This window comes from Mustela nigripes, chromosome 13, assembly GCF_022355385.1.
Source record: "Mustela nigripes isolate SB6536 chromosome 13, MUSNIG.SB6536, whole genome shotgun sequence".
NCBI lineage: Eukaryota > Metazoa > Chordata > Mammalia > Carnivora > Mustelidae > Mustela > Mustela nigripes.
Window position 1 is genome coordinate 42,514,758 of NC_081569.1, and position 20,337 is coordinate 42,535,094.

The 20,337-nt window shown below is 48.5% G+C and overlaps 1 protein-coding gene across 3 annotated transcripts in view; it reads left to right on the forward strand.

The window, feature by feature from the left end:
* The window catches only part of TLN2 (talin 2), a 429,824-nt gene that overhangs the window by 337,234 nt on the left and 72,253 nt on the right, over positions 1-20,337 (forward strand). For all 3 annotated transcript variants that reach the window (XM_059372168.1, XM_059372169.1, XM_059372170.1), the window contains exons 36-42: positions 1,593-1,736; positions 3,389-3,550; positions 9,112-9,252; positions 9,710-9,891; positions 10,946-11,078; positions 13,621-13,722; positions 18,113-18,283. In XM_059372168.1, coding sequence (XP_059228151.1) covers positions 1,593-1,736; positions 3,389-3,550; positions 9,112-9,252; positions 9,710-9,891; positions 10,946-11,078; positions 13,621-13,722; positions 18,113-18,283 — 1,035 coding nt within the window. The remainder of the gene's footprint in view (positions 1-1,592; positions 1,737-3,388; positions 3,551-9,111; positions 9,253-9,709; positions 9,892-10,945; positions 11,079-13,620; positions 13,723-18,112; positions 18,284-20,337) is intronic.

The window sequence follows — 20,337 nt, forward strand, 5'->3', positions numbered from 1 at the left end:
AGGGACTGGTGCCCACACCCCCTAATGCAGGGCTTCCGGCCTTAAGGCCTGGGTCCTGTGCTTCTGTCCTATGCTCCAGTGAGGATACCCAGAGGATCCGTCCCTGCAGGATGCATGGGGTAGCTCCACCGGCAGCCCCTTCCCCAACCACTGTCATAGAAACCATGGTAAAGGTTTCTGTGTTGGCTGGGGCATATCAGCATAGTACCAGCCAGTAACCCTCCAGGAGCAGAGCAGCCTGGTGAGTGTAGTGAGACACTGAATGCTGAAGGCCCAGCTTTAAGTGTTCAGAGGCAAGATTGGGGTGGGGTTTTTAATGCTTTGTTTTGTTTTGTTTTTTTAAGACCACTTTTAGGGAGGAGTTGTTTTCAGGGGGAAAAAATGAGTATTATATAATTGACATTCTTCCTGAGGCTTTAAAACTGCAAAAATCTTAGTCATGCTCTTTTTAGGATCAGAGAGAGAAAAAAACTGGAAACCATCCTGCAGAGACATGACTGGGCATGTTCCTTGCTTTGCTTCTACTGTCCTGTGCATCTGTAGTAATTATTGGGCTCATGGAACTGATAATTCAAAAATTATCAGCATTTACCTTGAAGGACTTATCATTTGACAGTTACCTTGAGGCTGGAAAGTTATAATGAGCTGAAGGGAAACATCCCTAGTTTGGGGGATGAAATTATCCTTATCTCGTCCCTCAAATCTCATGGGAAATGACTTAAGATTAAAATTCCCCTGGGCGCCTGGGTGGCTCAGTGGGTTAAGCCGCTGCCTTCGGCTCAGGTCATGATCTCAGAGTCCTGGGATCGAGTCCCACATCGGGCTCTCTGCTCAGCGGAGAGCCTGCTTCCCTCTCTCTCTCTCTGCCTGCCTCTCTGCCTACTTGTGATTTCTCTCTGTCAAATAAATAAATAAAATCTTTAAAAAAAAAAAAAAAAGATTAAAATTCCCCTTCCCAATTTCATTTTCTCCTTGTGATTTGACTGTCCAGATGGTTAAAAGAGAAGACCTGCTCTTAGAACCTCTTGTCCTCTTAGAGACCAAATAGTGCTGGAGTTGTTTTGTTTTGTTTTTTGTTTTTTTTTTTCCTGAGCCATCTTACTCCTTCTCCTTATTCCTGGATATACTGGCCTGAACAATAAGGATGTGGTTGGCTATGAGATGAGAAACTTCCATGCATAGCAGCCTCCAGGGTTGACCGACCCACCGGCTCCATGCCTTTGGTCACCAACCCCTTTTTTCTGCCTCTCCCATCTGCCAGCCTAAGAGTCAGTCTCACACTGAGACTGGGTACCCTCCTGGTTGTAAGAAGGCTGTCAGAGCACACAGGGCTGCATCCCTCCTTGTTCAGGCCCATGGGAAAGCTTCTTGAGGCTTTCTTCAGAACAGGGAGATTTTGTTCCCAGAAGCCTGCGGGAGACTCTGCCACTATCCGCCTGTCTGTCTTTAAATCCTTACCGGTGAGACAACCCTGACCAACCTACACCAGGGAGCTGCTGAGAATACGGCCTGCACACTGCTGGGCTGTCATTCCCAACAGGCTCATCTGGGAGCACGGAGAGTCTGAACTGCGCTTTCCTCCTCCCTTTCAGGCTGCATACCTGGTGGGCATCTCTGATCCAAATAGCCAGGCGGGCCACCAGGGCCTCGTGGACCCCATCCAGTTTGCCAGGGCTAACCAGGCTATCCAGATGGCCTGCCAGAACCTGGTGGACCCCGGCAGCAGCCCGTCACAGGTAACCACGGGGCAAGGGTGTGAGGTCTGTGAGTGCTTCAACTCCCATGGGGGGTTGTGGGAGACTATGAGGAATTAGGGAAGAATACTGTTCTTCCCAATCTTGCAAAGCCAGCTCAATGCAGCCCTGTGGATAACAGCTTGAGGGGCAATATTGCGAAATGTGGTAAACATGGCAATGTGCCAGTGCTTTGAAATGAGGTGCTGGTGGGCAGTAGGATGAAGTCATCGTTGGGAGGTTCACCAGGAGTCTCATGATTTCATTCGGGTCAGAGGACGTAGGTGGAGGGCTTGTTCTGTGCTCAGCACTAAGGGCCAACACAAGTCAGACCTGATCTCCTCTATGCCCTGGCTCTTCCTCCGTTGGATTAAAGCTTGGAAGATGGGGTGGTCGGGCTATGATGACAGCAGCCGAGATGCACAGAGGAACATGTGATGAGCTCTGTACAGGGCTGTCAAGGTTCACTGCACAGAGATCGAGGCCCCGAGTCAGGCCTCAGAGTCTGAGCAGAATCCAAAGTGCCAAAAAGACCCACAGAGGCATTTCAGGACTAGACAGTATGTGTGACACTCCATTTCTGAGTGGCATGACGTCCCAGTGACTTACTCAAGCAGTGTGTGCTAAAAGGAATGGGAATCGGCCCATAGGGCTACCGGAGGCAGCCTGTGAGTGCCACGTCCACCGTGAACTCCGAGCCCGATGTTCTTCCAGCAGGAGGAGGACCCATGTTAAGGAGGCAACACAGGGACTATCAGACCTACCCAGGAGCCTGAGAGTGGGCATGGAAGACATCAGGACACCTGACGTTCCTACCTGTCCAGTTAAGGGCAAGGGAGTGTTACCAGCCTCAGCAAAGTGGATTGGGGGAACTCAAGAGAGTGGTGGGGTGGCGGTGGGGCCCAGGAGATGCCTGACCCAGGCCCCCGACTCGGGCGCCCAATCCCCCTGTGGATGAGCAAGGAGCTGTTGCACCTTGATGTCTCTTTTCCACCTTGATGTCTCTTTTCCTCCTCCAGACGTGGACTCCGGGGTGGTGGCCATGAACTGCCTGTGGCCACTGAGCACTTAAAATGTAGCCAGTCCAAACTGTGATGGGCTCCAGGTGTAAAATACACCGTGGAATTTGAAGACTTGGTGTGATTAGAAAAGATAGTAAAATCTCAGTATTCTGAAGCTGATTATCTGGTAGAATGAAATATTTTCAATATATCGAGTTAAATAATCTTAAGTTACTTAAATTTATTTCTCTTGTTTCTCTACTTACTTTAGTGTGGCTACTAGCAAATCTAAAATTTCACATGTCATTCACACTGTCTTTCTGTCAGGCAGTGCTGGCCTAGACCCTGGAGTGAATGCCTCCAGGCGGGGGTCCTGAAGCAGGGTCGCTGCCTCTCCCATCAGGCCCTCTGGAGCCCAGCCCCGTCGCGCTACTCCAGCAGCACCTCCTTATCTTCTGTTTATTCTCTCTTGCTGAGCCATCCTGCCCTGGTGTGGCTTTGGGGTGGCAGAGCTAGATACACATGGCCTAATCACATGGGCCCTGGATAGGTGAGCTGAAGAGGGATCTGGGGCTTAGGACGGGGGTGGAGTCCTCTGACCTGGACCCTGCTGCACTGAGCATGCGTGCCCCAACCCAGCTCTGTGCCTTGTAGGTTCTGTCGGCGGCCACGATCGTCGCCAAACACACCTCGGCTCTGTGCAACGCCTGCCGCATCGCATCGTCCAAGACAGCCAACCCAGTGGCCAAGAGGCACTTTGTCCAGTCAGCCAAGGAGGTCGCCAACAGCACTGCCAATCTAGTGAAGACTATCAAGGTAGGTCACGGAATTGAGGTCTTAGTGATCCCTGCATCCCCTGTGGCGCGGGGGAAAGAAGGGTGCAGGATTTAAGCTCTGCTCTCCCAAGACTTGTGTCTCCTGAAGCCTGACTCCTGATTGAAGTCCTTGAGGAGGAGTCCTTTTCTGATGGAGATAATTATCATGAAAATCCAACAGCCTTGGTCTCCACTAACCCTCTTGGCCAGGGCGGGGGGGGGGGGGGGGGGGGGGGGGGGGGGGGGGGGGGGGGGGGGGGGGGGGGGGGGTTGGGGATGGGCGGTGGTTGCCAAATTCTGTATATGAGAAGCTGAGGGGCAGAAATGTGGAAGGCGTCTCTTGGCATGGTGCTTGGAGACTGACGCTCTATGTTTACTAGACGGTCCGCTGCCGTGGAGTGGATTAGAGCACCTTTGCTCTAGGGAATTGCTGGTAGGGGGTCTGCCATTGTTGGTAGACAGAGCTGGACCTAGAGAGAAGGTGGAGGGGGAAAAGGGAATGGGAAATTGTGAAGAAACCACCTTAAAAAATCCATTTCATCTATCCTATGATTTCCGTTTCTGCTTAAAGCTGTTTGAATGTTTGAAAGGGAGCATCTGTTTTCTCAAATAGAGCACTCCATGTTTATACCATGTTCTAGACCATGGGCTGGTTGAGGGAGGAACAGGGGCAGGGTACCCTTCTGAGGAAGTGACTGCAGTGGCAGGCCTGGGGTACTTATGGGTGGGTGATAAAGCTACAAATCCAGTGTGCCCCAAGCAAGGACCACAAGGGGGTACCAAGCAGCAGCTGTGTAGCTGACCTTGCAGGGAAACAGCCCCAGGCAAGGAGCCCAGAACCCCCCTCCAAGCCTCTGAAGGAGTCTGTCATGGAAGGCAGGCTCCCAACTCTCTGGCCACCCAGAGAGGAGAAGGCAAAGCCAATGGTGGGGAGACGCTTATTTAAGGATGGTCACATTCACTGGGGTAGGACAACCTGCTTCGTTGCCAGGCCAGCCCTGGAGTAATGAGACTTCTCCTGTCCTCTCCAGAGGACATTTTCCTCAGAACCACTTGAACCTTGTGGAGAAATCAGTCCTCAGGCCTTTCGGGAGGAAGCAAAGGGGAGAACTCACAGCCCAGCAGCCGCTGGGAGCAGGTGGGGGGGAGTGCAGGCCCATTAGCCCCGTCAGCACTTCCTTACCGCTTCAACAAAGAGCCTGAAGAAAGTGAAGCCTGCCTATTTGAAGACAATAATAAGACAGGTTGGAAATAAATTAAAGCCAGTGAGCAGGTGCCCCTGGGATCCTGGTGGCAGCTCACCTTAATTACCGCCATAGTGCATAGTATTCGAAATGAATGAAGTTCGCATTTTTAACTGAACAAACGTACAAAACCTGTTCCCAGGTTTCGGTGTGTGTTACTCCTCCGGTTCACCCAAACACCCTGTGCCCGTCACCCTCACTGTGCGCTCAGGACACTAGGTGCTAGCCGGTGGCACCCCAGCCAGCGAGTGAGTGGCTGGTGGGAATTCAAACCCAGAGGCCAGAGCCCCTTTGCAGTCTCGATCCTCCTCTCACCCCGGCGTGGGGTTCGAATCCAGACTAACCCAGAAGAAACCCCCGGGTCTGTTCACGTGCCTGCATGTCGGGGCCGGCGGGGATGAAAGACCGCGGCTGCGGAAGGGAGTGACATCGTTGGCGCTTGCTGTATCATTAGCTGACTTCAGACCTGGCCGTTTTCTGATCGTTAGGAAACAGACTATATTTAGATGGACCAGGGGAGGAAGAAAAGGAAGGAAAACTGTTCTGCCGAAATTCCTGGAAACCTTTCTTTTGTGCCTCCTCCTGCTCTAAGTCCTGACCCGTCTCTCTCTGCTAAGAGCTCCTCTTCTTTTCAGATTCTCCTCACGGTGTCAAACCCTCTTTGCAATTCCCAGTGGCAAATGAGCTCTAGTGATGGCCTGAAAGATAGGCCTGTGTGGGAACATCAGAGGAGGGGTGCAGGGTGACCGTTAGGAGGGGAAGATGAAGGCCTCGTCTCTGTGAGCTCCCTGGGACCCAGCAGCAATGCCCAGGGAACAGAAATGAGCCCATTGCCCCTCGACTGGCTGAAATGGGCTTGGTTTTTCTATTTGCACTGGCTGGCAGGGTTCACCGGGGACAACGAGCCTTGTTTATAATCTACTAAAAGGAAAATGGTACTGGTCCTTTCCTTGTAGTTCACCATCCTATATGCTGAAGAGATTTCCTGTTTTAAGAAATGGTTAAGAATCATATCATATCAGGAAACAGACCTTCACGGGGGTTATCAGCACCATTAGAATGTGTGTACCTAAAAATCTTAAACCTCTACTGATGGCGTTCTTTAAAATCCCAAACCTTGGCTCAGCAATAATAAATACCCACAACTTCCTCCCAGGCAGAATGTTCTAAACTCCAGCCATGTCGGAAGCACACAGACCCCTACCCACAGTTGCCCGTGGGTCACCCCATACTGGGTCACCCCACACAGGGTCACCGGCTTTTCTTGCTTCAGTCGGCTCATTACCTCATCCTGAGTCCCATCGGTGGAGTGCAGTACTATTTCCCGTGTGCTTTAGGTGGGTGCCAGGTAGAAGTTGTACAACAGCTTTTGTGTCTCTCAGAAGTGGAAGGATGGCCTTGCTGCTCTCCGCGGAAGTGAAGCTCCAATTTGGGGATGGAGTATACCCAGTGTTTACCAGAGATACCAGATCAGTAACTGATTTTGACTTGACTGTTCAGTATGTCTTCTTGGTCATCCTTAGGTTTGGATTGGTAAAGGAGGTTTTTTTCCAGAAGAAAAAGAAAGCGGAAAACTTTTTAGGTTTCTCTTACACTGATTTGTACTGCCTTTTTCTAAGGTCAGGAGAGAAGGAAGCCAGGGGTCTTGGATTGTGGCTTGAGGTGTGAGCTTGGATAGCATGCCACTTTCTAGATTTTGGTTTTATCATCTAGAACGTTGGGGATTTGGAACTACGGTCCCAAATCTTTAAGGTCTTACGGTCCCTTCCAACTCCCCAAAGTCTGTGGATCTGATTGTGATACCCATGCAGAAATTGTTTCTCCTAGACTCCTGTGAGATTTTGCTAAGGGAACATTCAAAGGAGCTGGCCCAGGGGTCCAGAGGATCCTTGTCCTAACGGGCTCCCAGCATTTGGCTAATTGAATTTACCCCTCCATTGTTGCAGCTGCTATGCTGGACATTCTGTGACAGGGGATGTCTACATGAAAACTTCCATGTCGACCTGAAATGTCACCAGTGAGTAGATTGGCATATTCAGTTTACCTGGGTGGCTCAGCCATCCCCAGAGCGGAAGCAGCATTCAGAAATGATGTAGTATCTCCGTAAGCCATCCTTTCTGATGCTAAGTGCTACCTCTAACGGAAACAGCTTTTCCTTTTTTGAAAATGAACAGAAGTGGTTGCTGTAGCTCCATGTTCTGTTCCATGTTATTCAAGATGCTGTGCCATGAATAGCCATGCGCTGTGGGATACATGGCTTTAGTGCCCAGGCTCAAAAATATATATCCTTTCTTCAACTATTGGCACAGTTCATGAAACTGCACAATTGGAAAACCGTTCCTTGGGATTTACCTCAGCTAATCCTCTTTTCATTTTGAAGAAATTCAAGTAAAGTTGGTGGCTCAACCAGATGCCTGCCTTCCTAAGAGGCTGAGAGGGTTGTAGACGGTAGGAAAGAGGATGGGAGGAGTCTGGTGAGAGAAGAACAGGAGGAAGGAACAGCACAAATGGGAGGATTGTCATCTTCCATTGAGCTAGAAGTCACCTCATCCCAACGGAATGGGGTGTGATTGGCCGCTGGTGCAGCTAGGATTTGAGTTCCTTTGACACTGAAGTCCATTGCTGGCATCTTCCTGCTGTGCTGGGGCCGCCCCTCTGGGTTCCTGCTGGGTAGCACCTACCCTGTCTCCCAGTGTATTCGAAGATTGCTCTGAAGCCTGGTGGGGCCTGACCTCACGGAGTCAATGACATTGATGATGTAGCACGATTTGAGGACTAGACACAGTGTGGGTCACAGTGAAGGTGCTAACTTCACATTTACTAAGCATGTAAATGGCAGTTATGGAGGCCATATGTGTGAGCAAGAAATAGCATGTAGGGTTGCCGTTGGGTTGAAAGAATGGCAGAATCGGTGAGGTTAGAGGAGAGGTCAGTGTCTACAGTTGAGCAGAGGCCAGCCATGCATGGTATTAGTGAAGATGGGAAATGAGCCAGGCTCGTGGGAATTCCTCTGAAAAATATTAGCATGGCGGGATGTGTAATTATTGTCCCGAGCTGCCAAAGCTTGATTGGAATGTAGTTGTTATTCAGAAATAGCTTTTAAAGCATACGTGCCTGCCTACTCTTGCCTTCCTGAAAAATAGAAATGCTTTCATCTCGGATCTGGTTTGTTTCAGAATGCTGGGGCCTCTGGTTTTTTGTTCACTAATTGTCTAAATTGGCTTTTACATATTGCTCATAACAGTTGAATTAAAAGTTTAATTGGTCATTTAGTGGGGAAGTTTGTATTCTTCTACGGATATAACTGCCTACTCCAACGTAGTCCTTTGCTGGGAGGAAGTTACGCTATATTCATGTCACAGGCCTCTAGGTTCTAACTGTCTTGTTCTTCAGGAGGTGGGGTCTGGGGTTGGGGAACCTTAGGTCCAAGTGTTAGCCCCCTGCTAGGCAGCCTTTCATGAACCACAGCCTGTGTTCCTGGATTCTTCTTGTCTAGGTCATTAATCATCAATCTGACTGATCACTCAGAGCCATTGTGTTACTTTGCTACTATTTATTTAAAAACACACATCGTATGTATAGATCTCAGTAAACTAAAGTTGAATACACCTAGGTAACTATAGCCAGATCAAGAACTAGAACATGACCGGCCCCCAGAAGCCTCCTTTGGGCCCCTTAGTCTTACCTGCTCTGAAGGGTGACTTGACTGCTAACATCTTAAATTAGTTTCACCTCTTTCTGGACTTGGTATAAATGGTATCTTACATTAGGTACATTTTTATGTCTGGCTTCTGTAAATACTATGTTTATGGGATTTGTCCATATTGTTGGGGGTAGTTCTAGTCCATTCCTTCCCATTGGATTCCACTTCGCTCATTTCAAAATGGCAGATTCAGAAGCCCCACCTCTGTTATTTGTTCAGGGGTATCCAGTAAAAGTTAGAAAAAGTTGAAAGTTCAATGTAATGTAAAGTATTTTTATAATTTGGGAGGGAATAGACTTAAAGTGAAAATGGAGGGGAAGAGCCCAAATTGGGGAAGAAAATGGTTCAGCTGCAAGGTCATGTGAATGGGAAGTCTATGGACTTTGAGGTCAGCTGCTGTGGGAGCCACATATTAAACTTGATTTCTTATGATTGCTAACTGAGTCACTCTGCTAGATGGTTTGATCTCTCCCATTAGTTCTTATTTTTTAATGAATTCACCAAACACTTTCAGTATTCCCATAAAACCACGTTCTTCCAGTAGGGGATGACTATGGTGGCCAGGAGTGGTTTGTGCATCTGCATGGATCACGTCTCCATGTTTCCTCCCACCAGGCCCTGGATGGGGATTTCTCCGAAGACAACCGCAATAAGTGTCGCATTGCCACTGCACCCTTGATCGAAGCTGTGGAGAACCTGACAGCATTTGCCTCCAACCCTGAGTTTGTCAGCATTCCTGCCCAGATCAGCTCCGAGGTAGGGAATCTTCACAACCAAGGTAATATGGGGGTCTTTGGCTAGTCTATGTGGCACCGAATGAGCACGAACAGTTAAGAACTCCAAAGGCTCTGTCTTATAGGGTGTTATTGTTGCCGATGACAATACGTGCGCAGAGTTCATGAAACTCAGGGTATGCCCATCACTTAAGTGGTAATGTGTTAGCTTTATGTGTTAAGAACAAGCTCTGTGTCCAGGTTTGGGGCTGATTCTTTCTTGGTATGTGCCATATTCACAAATGATATTTAAGAGAGAACGTGGACTCAAGTGCTCACTATCCAGACTCTGTGTGAACCAGCCTCCATAGTTTCCTCACCCTGAATCTCTTTCTGAAGAACACAGGGAGTGATTGGATAAAGAACAGGACCTTCCAGAGCCCAACTGATTCACTTAATCTGAGCATTTCGCCCTTGCCCCTTATGCTGTCTGCTCCCAGGGCTCCCAGGCACAGGAACCGATCCTGGTCTCAGCCAAGACCATGCTGGAGAGTTCGTCGTACCTCATTCGCACTGCGCGCTCCCTGGCCATCAACCCCAAAGACCCGCCCACCTGGTCTGTGCTAGCTGGACACTCCCACACTGTGTCTGACTCCATCAAAAGTCTCATCACTTCTATCAGGTGAGTTACTCCTCCAGAAAATGCTAGGCACCTGCATCAGAACAGGGTAGAAGGAGGATAAGCCCAACAGGACTTCGATTTAACAGCAAGGTAGCCGATCGTTATTATCTTCTTCTCGTTTGGCTCTTTGGCACAACGATAGCTAACTTAAACACTCACTCTGTGTCAGAAACTGTGTTACGTTATTTCTTCATCACAACAACCTTGTGACATGAACAGTACATGGCTACCATTTTACTGATGAGAGAATTCAGGCAGAAAGGACTTAGGGAGTATTCCCATAGGCATTTCCTGACCTGACGGGCCTAATACCAGTCCTAACCATTATACTCCACTGTCTATATCTAGGAGCTTAGGCAGTGAACACCACTGTTTAATTAGCAGGATTTGAAGTTACCTTATTTTGCTAATAAGGCAAAAAGAATATTCTAGGTCCCGTGGTATCTCTTGAGCATCTCTGAACTCCTTAACGATGGTATGAACCTAAAAAATCCCCAGAGTTGGTGTAACATCTCTGAAATTGACCAGCGTTAATAACCCACAGCATGGAATGCATTCTTTTCCTTAGCTGTACTTAGCTTTTTGATTGCTTTTCAGACTCAGCAGCACTATTCTCTTACCTAATACCTTATAAAGGGAAATCCACTAAATATCTGAACTCCTACTATAGACTTTGTGAGTAGTATGCCATGTGGAGAGTACAGTATGTCTGCCCTGGAAATAGCCCTGACCTGTTAAAAAATAAAAATAATAGGAGTCCTATACTTAAGCCAGTGACATCTAAAGAGCTTGATCAGCAGGTGCCTATCGTCAGCCGGAAATGAGGAATAGCATCATAGCCGTCCCACGAGAAATACAGTTAACAGGAGTATTAAGTGAAGAAATGCATGGGCTCTGCAGAGGGGTGTTCCCAGGCAAGGGTCCGAGATCCACCCCTGAAATGTAGCAATCAAACATGGTAGAAAGTAAACAGGGGCCCCCAGCCCACATTGCTGCGGCAAGCTGTGGGACTTGAACCCTGAGGAATCTCTTTGAGCTGCCCTGTTCCTTCCAGGGACAAGGCACCTGGACAGAGAGAGTGTGACTACTCCATCGACGGTATCAACCGCTGCATCCGGGACATTGAGCAGGCCTCGCTGGCAGCTGTCAGCCAGAGCTTGGCCACAAGGGACGACATCTCTGTGGAGGTAGGCCAGGGCTCTGTGGCCGGGTCAGAGGTCTCTGGAAGTGCTCAATGACGTCAGCACCGGGCCTCGGGGTGGGGAGTGGGACCACAGTGAATATTTGATGTTGGCATTTTGTCACTGAAGCACCTTCTCCTGGAACCCACCTGGGAAGTTCTTGGTGGAAGTTAAGGCACAGGCTGAGTAGAGAATGAGGATTTGGTGAAGGAACACACGTGCTGCTGGTATGGAAATGACGAATAGGGTTAAAAGTTGGGGGGGGAAATGATCAACATCAGATGAGAGTGCGTCAGTAAAGTGTGGTTACTGTGCTAAGTTTCCCATATTGGTAGAGCAGGGCAAGGCGTGTAAATGTTGACTGTTTCCTTGTCATGTTTTATCAGTGCATTTTTTGACCGTGGGGCGTATTTAGCATTAAACTCTACACGTCTGGTCCATTCAGAGATAAAGGGTTCTGTCCTAAGGTACCCAGTGTCCAGTGTTGCAAAACCTTTGCATTCTATTTTTAATTCAGAGCCATGGCCCTTTCTTGCCGATTTTTTCTATTAACCTGTCCAAAGGCCCTTGACTCATACTTCTTCCCTCTGTCAGAAGTGCCTGACACTCAGGAGGTGCTTAATAAATATGGATGGTCTGTTTACTGACATGTCCCCTACCGCCCCTGAATTCATCAGCAGTGAACTTCACCCGCTGTCTCTAAGCAGTGGGCCCAGAGATGGTCTTGCTCATTTTTATTAATAGAGCTGTCAATTTTACTCCAGCCTGGCCCCTCTCTCCCACTGTCGAGAAAAGAAAGAAGAAAAATCCTCCTCCTTGGCAGACTGTTAGGATTTTTGTCACCCTTTTATTAAAGGAGGACCCTGCATGCAGAGCAGTGGGCCTGTCTGAAGTGCCCAGCTTGATGAATTATTACAGAGGGAGCACAGCCTTTGCTTATCACCCAGATTAAGAGACAAAGGTGACCGGCACCTCGGAACCGCCCCCTCGGGCCCCCACCCTTCCACCACCCATCCAAAGCATATCCTCTCTCTTCCCTTCCTCCCTAGGAAGAAAAGCCCTCCCTGAACTGTGCGTGCTCCCTACTCAACCACATTTATTTTAATAAGCCGTCTGTAATAAGATAGTGGTGCTGAGATATACTTTGTTTTTAGGGTTTGGGGGAGTTTTGTTGTTTTGTTTTGTTTTTGTTTTTGTTTTTTTGAGAGAGCAGGAGGAGGAGCAGAGGGAGAGGGAGAAGCAGACTCCCCGCTGAGCAGGGAGCCCAATGTGGGGCTTGATCCCGGGATGCCAGGATCTTGACATAAGCCAAAGGCAGAGGCTTAACTGACTGAGCCCCCCAGGCGCCCCTATTCTTACATTCTTGAATATAATCCCATGACAAGCAGAAAGATGATAGTGAACTAAGTAAGATCCTTAGAAGTCTGGGTGTTTCTCTCCACCTTCCTCCATCTTTCTATCTCTGTCTCTCTTTTTCCTTTGTATCCCTAGGTCTTTGTTTTCCATGTGGCAGGTTAGATTACTCTTCTCATTACCTAACTCTGCCCGGAGCCGCCAGCCTGTATGCAGCATTGTTCAAAGGGAAAGCAGCACAGCACGGGCCAGAGTCTGATTTCTGACAAGCAGAGCATTGTCGCTTTGTCAGAAATTACCCTGTTCTTTGCTGGCATGGGAGGAACTAAGATGTCCAGTGTTGTGACCTCTTAACCCTGAATCCATCAAGCAGATTTCCTAGGAAGTGTCCTACAGAGGATCTCATCTGTCCTGCTCCCAGCTGCTAATGTGCACCCGGGAATGCCCCATCTCCCTCATATTCCAGCATCATCCGATGCTTGGCCTCATCTCTGCACGGCACGAGTTCTGTTCTGTTCTCTCAAACCTGAGCAGAAATAGCTTGGGGGTGCAATTTTTGATGTTTGCACCCACATCACCAAATACAGTGCTCTTAGAACCTGAGCTGAGCTCAGGGTAGCTCACCTGGCTTTGCCAGTGTGCTGTCTGGGAAATGGTCCTGCTTTCAGAGAGCTGATCTCATTACCCTATGACCCTTTTCTCCCCTCCCCTCCCTGCTCTCCTCTCCTCCCTGAAGGGGTTCTTAGTTCTGAGGACACAGCCACCTGGATGTTCCCCAGATGTTCGCTCTCCCCATTCAAACAAAGTTGTCTTCCCTTCTTGGAAGGGAAATGTTCCTTATTTCCAGTGGTTACTCGAAATAAATCCAAGTAAGGATACCAGCAGCATCACATAATACTGTGTTTGGTGTGAGTGAGGAAGGAGCCAGTAGGAAGAGAAAACTCTTGTGTCACTCACTGGAAGTGTGGGGGCTCTAGCCCCGGGGAGCTGAGGGTCCCTGGGAAGGGCGAGGTGGAGTGGTGGCTACATGGTTCACCCAAGAGAGATTTTCTCTATTATGGATACAGTGGATGTCTTGGTACCCATTTTGCATGGCCCCCCTTTGTCCTTCTCATGGTCCTTTTTATTTTTAAATCATGACGTCTACATGGTGAATTGCGGTAGGGTGAATCTGACAGCTCTCTCTCCTTATCAGGCCCTACAGGAGCAGCTAACTTCCGTGGTCCAAGAAATCGGGCACCTCATAGATCCCATCGCCACAGCGGCGCGGGGAGAAGCAGCTCAGCTGGGACATAAGGTAATGTCCCCTGGAGGGGACACCCTGCTGAGGGTGTGCGTGAGTGATGAGGGGGTAGGGGGCGTGGGCTTGGTCACTGACCCCCTCAGGATGTCCTTTCACCTAGAGTCCAAACAGAAACTGGAGTGACAGCTTTCAGGCAATGGCCAGACTTTCCAGCCAACAGCACATTTACAGGCATCTGTGGCTCTTGACCTTTACTGGATGAGCCAGAGACGAACGTTGACATTGCTAGTCTGCCGTCTGCCGTCTTTTGTCCCTGGCTGGCCGGCCTCATTCTCGCGTGTTTAGGGGTATATTTTTCTTCCATGGCTTCTAATAGTGCCTGTTTGCACATGCAAGGGAGCAGAGCAAACTTGGAAACTTCGCTCCAGTCCACTCCAGAGGAACCCCTCCACTGAGAGCTCATACCCACATCGGCCAAGTACTGACTAATGTTTTGTCTATTTGGGATTCATTTAGCAAATCCTTCAAGGGTCCTTGCCTTGTCCAGCAGCCTGTGCCTCAGCAGACAGAGGGCAAAAATTGGATTTCTAACAGCCTCCAGGGTTTCCTAACATTTATCAGTGCGGACATCAGTATTGATGGGCATATCCAGAAGACCCAGTAGCCAAAATCTTTGCAGCAGGTATTGATTTTAGAAAATCAGCTTTCTTGCTTCTTCACATTGTGGAACATCTGAAGGGCCTGCTACGCTTCTTGCTGGTCCTAAGGAGAGGTTTTTGAGATTTACAATGTGGCAAAGTGTGGCAAATTTCATTTCTCGGCTGAGTTGCTTTTTAGTGAGAAGATGGCTTGTCCGCCTGTGTGAGGTGGTTTGGAGGGTCGAGGGGCTGGCCTGGGGGCCGGGGCTCCACCAGCCGGTGGGCTGGAGTGCTGCCCACGTGCCTGCTGTGGAGAACTGAGCCTTACAGAGTAGCCAGACTTCATTTCATCCGTTACTTTTGATTCCAGTAGGAATTTTGTAAGAAACCATATCTAGATTTCTAAGGCAACAATCCTTGTCCCTGTCCATATGGTATTAGCATGGAAGATTAATTCCTATGTCAATGGGTGGCGTCAAAAGAAAAATAATATATTTGTTTCGCTTGAATTGCAAACTTATTCTTGGCCCTTTGGCTAAACTCGTCTCACTTTCTGAAAGAGAGTTCTGGATGAAGGAGGCCTCTGGCCCTCTATCCAAGAGAGTCCCAGATGGGGAATTGATCCCTGCCTGGTTTCGGTTCTTCATGACGACACTCAGGTGGGGTCCCAGGTCGGCTTCAGATCACTTGGGTGATACTTGCAAATTCTCAGACCACAGGTATTAGTTGCCTAGAGCTGCTGTAACAAATACTACAAACTGGGTGGGCTTAACCCAACAGAAACTTAATCTCTCACAGAAGTCTAAAATCAAGGTGTCGGCAAGGCCAGACAGTTTCCAGAGGCTCTATGGAAGAATCTGTTCTTTGCTTTTCTAGCTTCTGGTGCCTCTGAGTGTTCTTTCACTGTTTCATGCCAACGTCAGCCTCTGTGGCCACGTCTTGTGCTCTTCTGTTTGTCTTCCCTTGCTCTGTCTCTTATTAGAATACTTCTTAACAGATGTAGGACTCACCCCAGTAATCCACGGTGATCATTTGGAGATGTTAAATACATCTGCAAAGACCTTTCTTTCCCAGTAAGAACATACTCACAGGTGCCAGGGATTTGGACACAGACATACGTTTTGGAGGCCATCACCCAACCCTTTCTGCCACCCTAGGCCTGGTGAAACAGCATCATGTACCAACTACTCAAAATTCTGTGTTCTTTCAGCTTCTGTGCTAACCCAGGTAAAGCTAGTTCCTATTCTGTCATGTCTCGAAAACAGAAATTGTTACAACTTTTTCTGAGCTCCCGAGGTACAGGAAAAAGAACATCCTTTCAAAAACTTCCACCCACAATCCATGAAGAATAGTGACACCTAGCACTTACTGAGTGCCTACTACATGGCAGGCATTGTGCTAAGCACTTTAATATATACTCATTTAACCCTTCTAACAATCTGATGGAGCTTAGTGCTATTATTAATCCCCATTGTATGGAGAAGGAAACGGAACTCGGATAACAGGAAGCAGATTGCCGAAGCTTTCTCATTAAGGAATTGACCCACAGGATTCAGATCCAGTGGCCCTGACCCTGGAGCTTTCTCTCACCAGCACCCGGCCACTGTGCCTCCACCCACAGCTGGGTTGTGTTTAATCAATCTCAGCACACAGCAGCCCTCAACGTTGTATAGTTGCATTGATGACATGTACTTCTAAAACTAAACAAGTTAACCTAGGGGACTCCTGGGTGGCTCTTAATTTCAGTTCAGGCCATGGTCCCAGGGTCGTGAGATCGAGCCCTACGTCAGGCTCTGTGCTCGGCGCACAGTCTCTTTGAGGTTCTCTCTCTCCTCCTTCTCCTCCACTTGTGTGCACTCTTTTTCTTTATAGTTAATTAATAAATCTTTGGGGGAGAAAATGAATCTAGAAAATATGTAAGATTCTAAGGCATTAGACATCTTAACTCCTTTAACACGTGACCCGTCCTTAGCCCTGAAGCCTGATCACCCGTCAGTCAGTGCACTGTGCTTCCCTTTGATGGCGATACTAGGGACCTTCCAGGGGAAGAGGATGAAATCCAGGCAAATGTGCCGGGCTGACACCTGGAGTTGTGCAGACTGGGTCTTACACAAAGGTGTTTGGCGGAAGCAGAGACGGGGGCCAACATCCAGCAAGTCATGTGCTTCGGTACCAATCATGTCTACCCCAAGGATAGGCAGGCCCTTTAAAATTTATACCAAGCACGGTAAAGGCCACCAATAGCCCTATTCAAGTGCTTTGAAACCACCTGTAAGGAACTATAACCGAGGACAAAAGAGTAAATGTATGTTGATTGCTGGCTGATGGTCTGCCTCATTGTTAGCACTAATGAACTTTCATATTTTGGACTCCCACCTTGTCCCAGCCACCACCAGCCCCACAAACCCCCCGTCCCCTGCTTTGCTTCTGACTCAGCGACCGCACCGTTCATGCCATGTGGCCTTCCTGCCCACGGCCCCATCACGTCCGTTCCTCCTCCGCACCGTGGGAAGAAGCATTAAGGGAAATGGCTGGCTAGAGGCTTGAACTTAAATACCCTTGATGGAAATAATTTAGCGATTAGTAATTGGCACACACTGTGGGGAGCACAATGGAAAAGTGTGATCAGGGTCATGGTGTTTTATCTGAGCGAGACTAATGGTGGTGTCTCAAGCAGGTCCAGCAAATGTTAAAAGCTGACGTTCTAGATGCTGGGTAGATGGGTATCACTGTAGTATGCTCGGACTTTATTTTAAATACTTCATGGAACCACAGACAAATACCAAACAATGAGCTTCTAAAATCCAATATCACAGCCCTAGCGGAGCTGGGTTGAAAAGGAGAAGTAGCGGGCCGTGGAACCGAAGGCGGGAGCCTGGGCTGGGGACTAGGACACCTGTTTCCTGTCACGGCTCCACACCGTGGCTGCGTGGGGTGGAGAATTTACTTCACCCACCTAAGCCTCAATTTCTTCATTTGTATATACCTCGTAGAATTGCTCTGGGGAACAGATGAAGCATGGTCAGCCTCTAGCAGAAAGCCTGGAGTATGGGATGTGCCCAAGACATGTCTGTGACATGTGACCCTGCCCCGCCAGTGGGTTCTCCTGAGCACAGAGGCACCGTGGCATCACCTCCTCGGGAGGCCTAGGCGAGAACAGTGGTTAACCGGCTGGAGAGGCTTTTCTCTTCTCCCAGGCAGGACTAACCATGAACAGAACATTGAGACCCCCGGTGCGAAATCATGTTTGCTTTTATTGCAAATCCACATTAGGTCAACATGCTCAAGGTAGAGGACAGTTGGATTGGCTTCTCGAAAGCCTTAGCTCTCAGGCTGCTTCTCTCCGCGGCCCTGTTCCCCTTCCCCTCCCCGCTCCCCTTCCTTCTGCATCCCTAAGATGCTCATCTTTGGCTCTTTAGAAAGCTTTACTGTTGATGCAGTCAAAATTTGTAAAATTCTCACACCCAACTCTGGATCACAGAGCAGATTTCTTAACACTTCTGCCTGATGAGAGACGAGACAAAGAGCTCCCCAGAGGAAGTAAAATGCAAGTGAGAGGTCGTTAATGAGCAAGTACTTTTAAAAGTAAAACTGAGCAATGAGTAAGGTCTGAGGGGCTCATGTATAACACGAGGGCTCTAACTCCTGATTGTGCATTTAATCATAGAAAAAAAAAAAAAAAAACAAAGTAAGTTTCAGCATATCTACCTCACCCCGTGCATCCTCCCATTCTGTCTCGGACCCCCACGCCCCTAAAGGAGATACGTGGATTTACCTGATACATCTGTGGCTTTTTGTCTTGAAAGGTGACACAGCTGGCCAGCTACTTCGAGCCCCTGATCTTAGCTGCAGTTGGTGTCGCCTCCAAGATACTGGACCATCAGCAGCAGATGACAGTGCTGGACCAGACCAAGACGCTCGCAGAGTCTGCCCTGCAGATGTTGTATGCAGCCAAGGAAGGTGGAGGAAACCCCAAGGTACGGTCCAGGATCCTGGGACCCACCTAGGGCTGCTGAGAAGCTCTCAGATATTCCTCGGTATTGAGTCCCTCCAAGGACAATACCTCCAGTTCTTGGTTGATAGTATGTGACTTCCCACTCAAAGGTGGGAAATAATCTTTGATTGGCCTTCCGGAGAACCTTGAAGAGGAACGTCAAGAAGTATACCTAATTAAGCCTTTTTGTTAAGTGATTTTTTTTTTTTCCCATGACAGAATACCTAGGCAAGCATCCTTGGGAAAGAAAAACATTGGGTGGTTATTTCAGGAATAAAAATTAATACCTACCAGGCACCTGCTCAGTGTTGACACCCAACTTGGGCAAAGCAAAGCTCAGTTGTCTTCCAGAAAATATTGTTTCCATTCCTGAGACTCAAGTTCAATGCAAAACGTAGGACGAGGTCACCCATGGCATGTGTTTCTCTTGTCTTGGATCAGCAGTTGCCTCTGAAAATCTCCCTTACTAGTTTCACCTGGGACATTTCCTCAGCCTGATATGCCTTATCACCCAGCTCCTTGAAGTGGCTGAAGATGGTGAGAGCCTGCCTTCTGCTCTCAGGGATGATATCTGTGTCTGAGTGATGGTTTTACTTGTGAAACCATCTTGTGCCATAAGTTCCCCCAGGGTTCTGGTACCTTGAGAGGAGGTTGGAGGCTCCTCCTGCTATTTGTCCCTTCCAGTAGGTGCTGGGGTCAATCTGAGCTTCCTGGGTCCTCACCTAAGCAGCCCATGGGAACACGGGTTGGAATGATTTGTGTGGGATACTTGCCTACAAGCTGTAGGAATCCCTATGATGTGCGTATTGTTTTTAGTGTGCTTTGTTGCAGCTCTAAGATCTTCGTATCAGTAACATGGTACAGCAGAGAAGATTCTAGAGTAAGAGTCAGAATCACAAAATAGTATCCTTGGAGCTCACGGCTACTGACTGAGTGCTGGTTCTATGTCATCTCTTCTACCTTATGTCCTCTTGATATTTAATCTTCGTAAAAAATCCCATGGTGTATGAAGGTTCCCATGGTACAGATGTGGGAACTGAGACTGCTTAGGGAAGTCATCCCGCATCACAAGAGAAGTGGATGTGGAGTCAGGACTGAGCCTACACCCTCTGGAAACAGAAGCTGACTGCCCACAGCAAGGGCTGGAGAGAGGTCAAGCAAAGCTGTAGGCAAGAGGCCACATGTGGCTAGTCGGTCTCACAAAAATAAAGTATTTGGCACATGAGGGTGGCTTGAGACATGCTATCAAGGAGGAACAGCACATACAAAGGTGTGTATAGGGTTATAAAAGGATTGTGGTGTCTTTGGAGAATAGTGTGCAGTCTGATGTCTGTGGAACATATAGCAGGGAAGACAGACTTGGCTATGTCATGACCACTCTCCCCTGCCCCACTGTAAGACCTTTGGGCTTTATTGTAAGTAGTGAGGACTTAGAACCCATCCTGAGTTGAGAAACACCGCTCTGGTAGCAGCGCAAATAATGTCTTAGACTTGGGTTTTCTGTGTTCAGTTTTTCCAGTCATGTATCTGGCAACTATTAAGAGCCTAAATCTTGGGCTGCTAAAAATACTGATTGCTAGCCAGCACCCTCAAGTTGTTCTCAGTCTTCGGGAAAGAAAGGAGGCTTGTTGCCAAAATGGTGAGATTTCACAAGAAGAACAAGGATGCCCGTCTGCCTGATAGCTGAGTGATAGGTGCCCCTGAGTTGGCCTCGCCCCCCTTGTACCTGCCCAGTGGGAGGTGGAGGGGGGTAGGACTCGCCTTCCAGACCCAGTTCTGGGTTATCTTTTCTCCAGGGCTGACTGCCACGTGGCTCCAACCCCGACCTGAGAGAATTTCATTCCCAGCAGAGTAATTCCAATTAGGAATTACTGGGTGTATAAGATACTAGCATATCTGCTTAGACTGCAAGTTCAGAGCTCCCTGTGGAATTCTGTTTTATACCAAGAAATTCAGAGTCAGAAGCATGTGTAGTCAGCACTGTAAGCTTTACAGGACATCCTCTGCTTGGGAATGGTGGCTGGATGCGAGAGTGGG